The sequence below is a fragment of the Myotis yumanensis genome, unplaced genomic scaffold (genome assembly GCF_028538775.1).
Source record: "Myotis yumanensis isolate MYYU_CA2020_CCGP unplaced genomic scaffold, mMyoYum1.0.hap1 SCAF_5, whole genome shotgun sequence".
NCBI classification, from domain to species: Eukaryota; Metazoa; Chordata; class Mammalia; order Chiroptera; family Vespertilionidae; genus Myotis; species Myotis yumanensis.
The window spans coordinates 107441473-107452054 of NW_027223756.1; the positions used below are offsets into that span (position 1 = coordinate 107441473).

A 10582-nucleotide genomic window follows, 5' to 3' on the forward strand; every position below is an offset into this window, starting at 1 on the left:
TAAGGAAATTGACACATTCATGCCCTGTTGGGTAGAGCATCAACGGGTATAAGATTTCTGTAAATAAATCTAACAATCACAGGAATAGAGAGTGTGTACATACTCTGGCCCAACAATTCTATTTCCTGGAATTGACCCTAAGGCAGTGGTCCGCAAACTCATTAGTCAACAGAGCCAAATATCAACAGTACAACGATTGAAATTTCTCTTGAGAGCCAAATTTTTCAAACTTAAACTATATAGGTAGGTACATTGTTATTAACTTAATTAGGGTCCTCCTAAGGCCTAGGAAGAGCCACACTCAAGGGGCCAAAGAGCCGCATGTGGCTCTCGAGCCGCAGTTTGCCGACCACGGCCCTAAAGGAACAATTATGGAATACGCCACTTAGCGGAGGGCCTCCGGAGTTACTCTGCTCACTTGTACTAAAGAAAAATTGGGAGCAATCTAAACATCCATCTGTGCGGGTTTGTGATGTAAATTGTGGCACCAGGTACAATGCAGTACGTGCAGCCATGTAAATCCTGAGGTAGATCTGTGTGCTGGGTTATAGCCCATTTGACCCTTCAGACGTATTTATTTTTAATATATATATATATATATATATTTTTTCTTTTTTTTAAAGAGAGAGAGGAAGGGAGAGGGATAGAAAGATAGAAACATCAATGAGAGAGGAAGTCATAAATGTCTGCCTCCTGCACAGCCCCCCACTGGGGATCGAGCCTGCAACCTGGGCATGTGCTCTGACCAGGAATCGAACCAGCGACTTCTTGGTACCTGGGTCAACGCTCATCCGCTGAGCCACACCAGCCGGACCAGATCTATTCTTTACCCTGGAGGACCCCGCCTTGTGTCCCCAAAGGGCACGAATGAGCTCCCTTGTCCTCTGGCTTCTGGCTGGATTGGCCACGGGAGTGGGGGAGGGGCACTGGTAAGAAATGCAGGGCTGAGAAGATGGTGCGATCTGAGTGTTTCTTCCCTTTCCCTGCGGAGTCACTGCGGGTGGCTGTCCCTCTCCTGGTCCCATAACCGCACTCCCATCACCTCTGCAGACCTGGGAGGTGGCAGCTCCGGCTCCCACTGCTGCTGTGCCTTGGGGGGGTGTTCGCCAGCCTTTGTAGGGTCCCCTTAACCCTAGTGCACCCTGTAATACAGGCTCACTTCTGCCCGCCCTTAGTGAAAGCTCAAAGGCAACGGAGCCCAAAGATGCAGCATTTCATCCACCCCGTCCAAAATCACACAGCAAACCCACGCTGCCGTGTGTGGCACACGGCACATTCAGCTGCACGCAGAACTTAAATGCCCCCAAATGTGCGCTTTTCTGCGTTAGCTATTGTGTCTCATTTTAGAGCACCATTTTAAAAAAATATTGTTATTGATTCCAGAGAGGAACGGAGAGGGAGAGATATGGAAACATCAGTGATGAGAGAGAATCATTGATCGGCTGCCTCCTGCATGCCCCACACTGGGGATCGAGCCTGCAACCCCTGGCATGTGCCCTGACTGGGAATTGAAAGGGGACCTCCTGGCTCATAGGTTGACACTCAACCACTAAGCCACGCTGGCCGGGCTAGAGCACCACTTATTAGTAAGAAGGAAAGCATCAGGCTGAGGGTTGAAGAAGAAAAAGCGACCGTTTCATAATTCAGTGCAAACATTCTGGAAGTGTCAGGTGATAGGACCCACAGACAACCAGGGGTTAACTAAGGTAGTGCAACCCCACAGGAGGGGGAATGGTAACTACCTACACTCAGTACAGTAGGGGCCTTACCTGCCTTATTCCCACTGTTTCCACAGCACCTAACACAGTAGGACAAAGGTAAGAACATGGACAGGTTAGTTACAAACTAGGAGAAAGTCATGGCAGAGCATAGAGCTCATAAAGGAATGGAGGCTAGGCCACAGCAAGAACCCAAACAGGTAGGGGGCACGCGTAGAGAAGCAATATCAAGCGACGCCAAGTGTAGACAAACAACAGACACTTGTTACAAGAATGAGCCCACTACCATTACTACCCTCATATTTTACCCAAACTCTGAATACAGTGAATCATTTGGTATTTTTTAAAGAGACTTTAATCTGCATAGAGACACGTCCATTAAAAAGGAAGTCTGCCCTGGCCAGTGTGGTTCAGTTGGTTGGGCATCGTCTTGTGCATCAAAAGGTTGTCAGTTCAATTCCTAGTCAGGGCACATGCCCAGGCTGTAGGCTCAATCCCTGGTAGGCGGCGGGCATGCAGGATGTAGCTGATTGATGTTCCACTCACACATTGATGTTTCTCTCTCTCTCTCTCTCTCTCTCTCTCTCTCTCTCTCTCTCCCTTCCTCTCTTTCTAAAATCAATACAAATATATTTTATATATTTTTTTAAAAGAGGAACTCTGATCTCCTGGCCTGGTGGCTCAGTTGGTTGGAGCATCGTCCCGTACACCAAAAGGTTGCAGGTTCAATTCCCCAGTCGGGGTGTGTGCAGAAGGCAACCGATCCAAGTTTCTCTTTCACATTGATGTTCCTCTCTCTCTCTCTCTCTCTCTCTCAAATCATTAAAAAAACAACAACAACACATCCTCAAGTGAGGATTTTTTAAAAAGGAAATCTGATATAAAAATAAACATTTCCTTCTATCCATTAATCTCATCCTAATTAACTCCCTAAAATTATGGTTAATAATAATTCACACAAAAAACTGAGTTAAACATAATTATGTCTTTATTTCACGGCCTTTTAAAAAACATAAGCCACTGAGTATTTTGAAAAGCATTCACGGAATAATCATGTCGCAGCCACAACATCACAAAATAAAGGGACACAGAATGGGCTGCAGAGCAGAACAGAACGGGCTGGGCTGCCTGCCGCTGGCCCGGCGGGCAGGTGCTCACCGGGGGTGACTCTCGGACCCAGGACACAGGTCTCCCTGTCAGCATCACTGACGCCAGCCACAGGACTGCTCCCAGGAGACCACTGCACACCTGCGAGGTGCACAGCTGCAGGCTAACCTGTCAGCATCTGGAATTAGCTCCGTTTCCTCCGTTCTCTCTGGAGACAAGGTCAAGGGCCAGCCTCCAAGAGCAGTGAGACCACGGGTCACCCAGCCCGAGACTCGGTCAACCCTTCCCGGCTAGTTCTACACGAGAAAGACGGAGACGTGCACCGTGTTGACGGATGCAATAGCCACTAGTAGCCACGTGTGGCTGTTTAAATCATTTAGAAATTAAATACACTTTACTGAGAAATGGGATGAAATTAAAACTCCCTTCCCTGGTCACACAGGGGCCTGTGCTACCCCACGGGGATGGGGGGGGGGCGGGGGCGGGGGGACGGACAGGACGTTGCTGTCCGCACAGAAAGCTGTGGCCGTGCTGGTGGTGGGAAGGGATTCTTCTCCCTTCGTGCAGCCAGCGTGTGGGCTGCGTGTGGAAGCAGCTCTGAGCAGCCACTTTTCTCCCAGAATAGCCCCGGGCTGGCGAAGGGCCACAGACGGGGGTAAAGTAGCTTTTTTTACATAGAACACCCTCCCCTGTGGTGAAGGGAGGGTCCTTGTATGGGGGTCGGCTACACCGGCCAGACTCCTCCCCAAATCTGTTGGGAAAACTGGAGCAGAGGTAAGTGAAGGGGATGGGGGAGTGGCCCAGGGCAGGGGGAGACGGGGGGCTCTCCACCCCAGGCTCTATGAGGAGGTGATGCCCACATCCGCGGGTCCCCAGGCCCGCCCCCAGAAGCCCTGGGTGGGCAGTGCGCTGGCTGGGAGCCCCGGCAGCGACGCTGGAGAGCAGGCGAGGGCGTCTTCCCCGCGCACGCTCTGAGCGGAGCCTCAGTGCTGGGAGCGTTGCCGGCTGTCAAACGTTATGCTCCTTTACAACTGCATTCCGTGGCCAGGCACAGACTGTGAGCTGTGCACCCCTGATCCACCATCACCTTCCTTATCAAGGCTCGGGCCAGTGTGGCTCAGTGGTTGGGCACCGATCCATGCATCGAAGGGTTGCTGGTGCCATCCCCCGTGGGGGGTGTGCAGGAGCAGCCAATCCGCGTTCTGCTCTCACACTGCTGCTTCTCTCGCGCGCTCTGCCTCTCCCTTCCTCTCTCTAAAAATCAATTTTGAAAACCTTTAAAAAATAAATAAAAAAAGAGGACTAAGGTTTTTGTAGAAGGCAGTTCTGTGTCCAGCTACAAACCCTCCATTTCTCAGGCAGCTTTGCAGACGCCACGGACACGGTCTGGCCCGGGAGATGGAAGCTAAGGCAGCTGGGCCCAAAGGAGAAGCAGGAGCCTCAGGGGCCACCTTGGCCTGACGTCGGTGAGCTGAAGCGACACCGCGTGGCTCCCCGACTCCTCGTTTCCAGAGGAGAGACGGAGCCCCTGCTCAGTCCGGGGCCTCCGGGAGAGCAATCCACCTTGGCGCCCACGAGGAAAGAGAGACCTCCACCTGCAAGTCGAAGGCGCCTCCCGGGAGGACCTGCGCAGCCAGTGCGTGCAGGTGACTCCAGGGCCCTGGCAACGCAGCCGGAGCGCAGCACATGTGACCTCGAACCGACCGGCGTCCACAGCCCAAGCTGGAGGAGACACTCGGCTGGTTACGTCAAGTAGCTGCTGTGGAGGGCAGCAGGCGGAGCGTGTCCCAGTCCCGCAGGAAGCTTGTTCCGGTGCCTGTTGCGTCCTGGTGACTCTCACACTCAGGTCTGCCCGGCGCTCACCCCAACGCCTGCCGGTAACATGCTCCCCACTCAGACCACTCGTGGACCGCCGTTTCCTGTACAGCTTCATGCACTTTGTGCAAACGGTGTACGGAATGGAGAACTGAGAATTCGTTTCGCTGACTCCCACGAACAAACAAACCAAGGCCAACCTCTGCACCTCGACTTCCCCCTCGTGTGCGACACACACGCCTGGCAGTGACTCTGCATGATCGCGGAGTTTTAACTGAGGATTTAGCTTCACTAAGCACCTCAGAGGAGCTGTGAACATCCTATATAATAAAGAGGTAATATGGCCCTGGCCAGTTTGGCTCAGTGGATAGAGCGTCAGCCTGCGGACTCAAGGGTCCCAGGTTCGATTCTGGTCAAGGGCATGTACCTTGGTTGCTGGCACATCCCCAGTGGGGAGTTTGCAGGAGGCAGCTGATCGATGTTTCTCTCACATTGATGTTTCTAACTCTCTATCCCTCTCCCTTCCTCTCTGTAAAAGATCAATAAAATATATTTAAAAAAAAGAGGTAATATGTAATTTGACCCTCACGCCCTTGCATTATCATAAGATGGCCGCCCCATGTTGTCACAAAATGGCCACCCCACATTGTCACAAGATTGCCGCCCCCCATGTCGTTACAAGATGGCCAGCAGGGGAGGGCAGTTGGGGGCGATCAGGCCATCAGGGGAGCAGTTACGTGTCAATTAGTCCAGCAGGGGAATGGCTAGGGCAGCCATGGGCAAACTACGGCCCGTTTGAAATGAATAAAACTAAAAAAAAAAAAAAAAGACCGTACCCTTTTATGTAATGATGTTTACTTTGAATGTATATTAGTTCACACAAACACTCCATCCATGCTTTTGTTCCGGCCTCCGGTCCAGTTTAAGAACCCATTGTGGCCGTCGAGTAAAAAAGTTTGCCCACCCCTGGGCTAGGGGGTGATCAGGCTGGCAGGCAGAAGCAGTTTGGGGCAATCAGGCAGGCAAGCAGACAAGTGGTTAGGAGCCAGCAGTCCCAGACTGTGAGAGGGATGTCCGACTGCCAGTTTAAACCGGCAGTCGGACATCCCCCAAGGGGTCCCAGATTGAAGAGGGTGCAGGCTAGGCTGAGGGACACCCCCCCCCCCCCAGTGCACAAATTTCGTGCACTGGGCCTCTAGTTAGAAACAAAGCCCAGCAGATACTTCCCAGGCACACATAGCACCACAGTGTTCAACCATCCCTCGCTGGGCAGGCATGAGGCAGAAAAGCAAGCCTTCCCCACGGTCCTAAATGGTTCAAATGTTCACAAGGTTGAAAATTTGTCCATTTAAACCATGTAACGATTGCACGTGTGCAGTCAAAGCTGGAAACATGAAAGCCAGGCTGCAGATTGCCCACTCACCTACGTCCAGGCGCCCACCTGCAAGGGAAGCAAGCACAGGTCCCGGCACTGCACCCGGGAAAGCCAGCGCGGCGCTCCGGTGACTCCGGGGGAGTCGCACCTGACGGCGTCAGTCCTGCGCCTGCAGCAGGAGCCCACATCTGCAGTCCCGACCGGACCCCACTCCACCGGACAATGTAGATCCTGCAGGTGTGCAAGTGGTGTCAACGCAGAGGGGGTCCTTTCACGGAGAACTGCGGTTCGCTGCACTCACAAATCTGGTGATCGGTGAGCACCCAAGGTCACCCTGGTAAGATGTGGAGTCATTTCAAGCAGCTGGAACGCAGAAACAGCCATGACAGAAGAACACTTGAAAGAAACTGCTAGCATTACAGAATGATCGAATTACGGCCCATTTCCTTATATTATAATGCAAGAAATTCAACTCAGCTTCTACCATTGCTGAAAACCTTTTATTGGAAATAAAGCATAGGGGTCTCTATGACTGGGGTACACGATATAATGAGCAGCCATGTGAACCGTGCCTGACTCTGCGGAGGTCTCAGTCCGGAGCTCGTATGTGCACCGTCTTCATACAGGCGCAGCGTTCATGTGGGACGCGGCGGGACACGCTCCCTTATGCATTGGGAACACGCTGTGGCCGTGACCTCTCTCACCCTCTGCCTACACACCTCTGTTCCGGGGTCCTGGCTTAGCCTGAGCTGAGGCAAGTGAGTGAGTGAAAGACTGAGGCCAGGGCGTGGCCAGGGCGGAGCCGCCACCGTGCAGCCTGGAGCGAGACCCTCCTGGGGGTCAGAGCTTTCCGTGGAGAGAGCATACAGGTAGCAAAATGTGAGTTGAAGAGTAGTTCTAACCAGTCTACGTTGGGTTTTGGAAAAACAATGATTGAAAAAATACTAGGAAAAGGCGGCTCCTAGGCAGGAGTCAGAGTTTCAAAAGCAAGACAGGAGACCTGGCGCCCAGCTCTGAGAGCAAAGCCAGGAACCCGGCCTCCCAGAGTACGGGGCCGGCTCCTGGTGAGGGTGGGTAGGTGGGCACTGAGTGGTTAATGAATTAGATTACAGGGCGGAATAGAGGGGCGCCGGGCACAGAGAGAAAGGCAACCAGTCCTTGCGTAGGAAACTGCATCAGCAGCACCAGCCGAGAGACAGGGCTAAACTCACTCCACCCTGACTTCTCTCCTCCACCGTGACTTCTCTCCTCCACCCTGACCTCTCTCCTCCATCCTGACCTCTCTCCTCCACCCTGATCTCTCTCCTCCACCCTGACCTCTCTCCTCCACCCTGACCTCTCATCTCCACCCTGACCTCTCTCCTCCATCCTGACCTCTCACTTCTTTAGACCCTGGTCTTCCTAAGTGTGTAGCGACAACAAAGGGACACAGGGAAACCAGTGTGATTCACCTCCACGCCCCCACCCCCACCCCCGGCCCCGCTTACCATTGGAGGAAAACGGGTGGTTCCCACCCTTCGGTGCAGGTTCCCGGGTCACCGGCTGTAACTGAGGCTTGGTCCTGGGTGCACCTGCCCAGGCAGCAGCTTGGCTCTGGAGCGAGACCACAGAACTCGAGGAAAAGGCCTCTGTAAGAGGAAGTGGTCATTTCCCAAATGAACAATGCTCGGAGGGTGCCCAGGGCGCACTGGAGGGCTGTCCACCCCTCCCGCCGAACCTTCCCAAATGCTCTGTCCTGCACCCGGAGGGACAGCCCGGCTGCCCGGGACCTGCTCCTGTGGCCCCGCAGTGCGCCAGCCTCCTCGGCAGCCCTGTGCACTCCCTGTGCTCGGCCTCCAGGCTCTAACCCGCCGCGGCACCCAGGCACCAATGGGCTGGCGGCTAGAACAGGAGTAGGGACCAAGGGGAGGACAGGATCCCCATAGAAACCGGCCACTGACGCCCCTCTCCCAGCACCGCGGGCCTCGCCCCGTTTACACCCACCCAGCGCCCGGAGGGGAAAGCCGCGCTGGAGATGCTTCCCCTGCCTGCTGCCCCCGAACCACATTCCTTCTGTAGCCTGGATACTAGATGGACGTTTGACTTCGTTGGGAGGTGGCTGCACTGAACTCTCTGGCTGCTCCCCGCCCCGTGGGCACAAGCTTCCTTCCAGTTGGACCTGGAGGAAGAGCGGGCAGGTGCCCAAAGCCATCTCGGCTCCAAAGGCATCGCTCCGCGCCCCGCCAAACGGAGATGCCCGGTCCACCCCTCGGCACAGCGCCCGCCCGGACCGCGCACCCGCCGCCCGCACCGAGCAGAGCAGCCGGAGCGGCCCGCCCCCCACCGCCCCCACCCGGCGCGGGAACGGACCTGCCCGCGGCAGGCGCAGGCCCCGGGACCCGGCGGCCGAGCGCAGAGTCCGGGACCCGGCGGCGCCCGCAGCCCGCAGCCCGCCCTCGCCCGCCGGTCCGGGGCGCAGGTCACATCTCCTGCTCGCGGGGGACGCCCCAAGGCTCGCGCAGCGAGGGGCGCCCGGGCTGCAGCGCCCCGGCCGTGCCGGCCGCCGAGTTCATCAGCTGCTGGATGAGCAGGAAGAGCAGGAGGAAGAGCAGGAAGAGCAGGAAGAAGAAGAGCGCCAGGTAGAGCAGGAAGTTGAGCTCCCACTCCATCCTGCGCGCGGGCGGCGCCGTGCGCTCCGCCAGGTGCCGCGGGCGCGCGGGGCGCGGGGCTCCCCCTCCGCCTCCTCCGGCCGCGCGGGACGGACCCGCGAGCTGGTGCGATGCCGGCCCCGCGCTCCCAGCCCCTCCCGGGCTCCTGGGGACGTCGGGCTTCGCGGGCGGGGGCGCCGGAGGAGAGGCCCCGGCCCGGCCTCCCAGGGGTGCCGAGCTGGTGTTTGCAAGTAACCTTCATTCACATCCACCCCCGGCGTCCAGTGGGGTCCCCCCCACCCCCGCTCTCCCCGAGGCCGGGCGATGCCGGCAGCAGAGGGCTCCCCCGGAGCGCACTCTTCTAGGCGCATTAGCGGCAAAGCGCATTTCCAAAGGCTGGTTGTACCGGCTTCCAAGGTTGGCTTGAAATTCAATTTATTTGATGGAAGCAAAACCAAACACAACTGCAAACAACTGAGCGCTCCTTCCAGGCCCTGGCGCCTCTCTGTCCATGACGGTGGCCCGTGGCCAGCAAAGGGCGGCTCCGAAAGAGGAAGCTGTGTCACCAGTCACCCTGAACTTACCCTTTGCTGTGTCACCAGTCACCCTGAACTTGGTGGCTTAAAACATCAACGCTGGTCACCCCCCCCCCCCCCCCGCCCCGTTTCTGCGGTAAGAGTTTGGGGCACTCGGTGGCGATTCTGGCTTGGGGTGTCCCAGGAAGGGACAGACGTCAGCGGGGCCCAGTGGTCTGGAGCCCGAGGACCCATTTGCAGGACTGGGGAGCAGCGCCGGCTGCCGGCGGTTCCCTGGGGGAGCCCCCCCTTCCCCGGCTGTTTGGGCGCTGTCACGCAGGGCTGCTTCCTCGAGAAGTCGCCCACCAGAACCAGGCAAAGCTGCAGCTGCTCCCGCCGCCCCCGCCCCCTCCCCAATGTCCTGAGTCACACAGCCGCCTGGTCACTGCAGGAGCCAGGCTGGACGCTGCCCATCAAAGCCGCTACCACAACAGTATTCATGCCACCGCCCGGTGGGTGGAGAAACAGCCTGGGGGCGCAGGGGCAGTCACAGCTCCCCTGGAGGCACCTGGAGAGTGATGCGAGCCCCACGAAGCCCCACCGCAGAGCCCGAGCGCCTGGGCCACACAGCTTCGCCTCCATTCCTCAGGGATCGCTGCAATGGCACCACTTAGTCCCCACCCCCACCCACCCCCACCCCTCCGTGACCAGGAAAGACAAGCTCAGGACACGAAGGTTCTGGTGCCACTGGTCTCACAGACACCCTGACGTTCTCCGTCACGGCGCTCCGGGTCCTGGGAGAAGACGGGCGCTCCATTCACGGCTGGTTCACAGTCCACAGCCTTGGAATTCCTAGAAATGCGTTGGATCTCGCTGCCTCCATGGTGCCGACCATCTTGGTGTTCGTGTCCCTATCCGCTGTGAGGAGAGGATGGTGGACAGAATGCCTCTCCCAGACAGCAGCCTCTCTGAGGCAGGACTTCGGGGGCAGGTTCCGGAGGACCCCTGGGCAATGCAGAGTGGCTTTAGACAGCGGGCGTGGAGGCCAGGGGGCTGGGCGCAGCCATTCACTGGCTTATGGAGGATGACAAAGGCCTTAGATCTCTCACCAGGAGTTTCTGTTGTAGATTCCAACCATATTCATGACAGTGGGCCTCCAATATGTCGTTTGACGGAGGCAGTAACACCAAACCCACACCTTAGCCACTGGGAGTTGGCCCTGTAAATACAGGAACCCCGAGGAGGAGTGTTTCTCGTACTCAACAGCAGGTGGCTTTCTTCCGTGAGCAGATTTCAACTCTGCAGGAGGGAGTGTGTGCCTTCCTAAATCCACCACCAAAGTTGGCTACTTACTGTTGTGGATCATACCGGAAAGCCCCGGTTTGACTCAAAATAAGAGAAGGGCATTGATGAGTGGCGTACACG

The 10582-nt window shown here is 56.5% G+C and overlaps 1 protein-coding gene and 1 long non-coding RNA gene across 2 annotated transcripts; both read right to left on the bottom strand.

Moving 5' to 3' along the window:
- Window positions 1-4428: 4428 nt before the first annotated feature.
- Window positions 4429-8144, bottom strand: LOC139010036 (uncharacterized). Its single transcript, XR_011471469.1, has 3 exons — window positions 7999-8144; window positions 7503-7643; window positions 4429-6378 (listed from the first exon to the last, which is right to left on the bottom strand). It is a non-coding gene; the product is annotated as an uncharacterized lncRNA (long non-coding RNA).
- A 330-nt stretch (window positions 8145-8474) lies between these two features.
- On the bottom strand, window positions 8475-8663 carry SMIM43 (small integral membrane protein 43). Its single transcript, XM_070414170.1, has one exon. It carries the CDS (start codon window positions 8661-8663, stop codon window positions 8475-8477), a length of 189 nt encoding a protein of 62 aa, XP_070270271.1.
- Between the last annotated feature and the right edge of the window lie 1919 nt (window positions 8664-10582).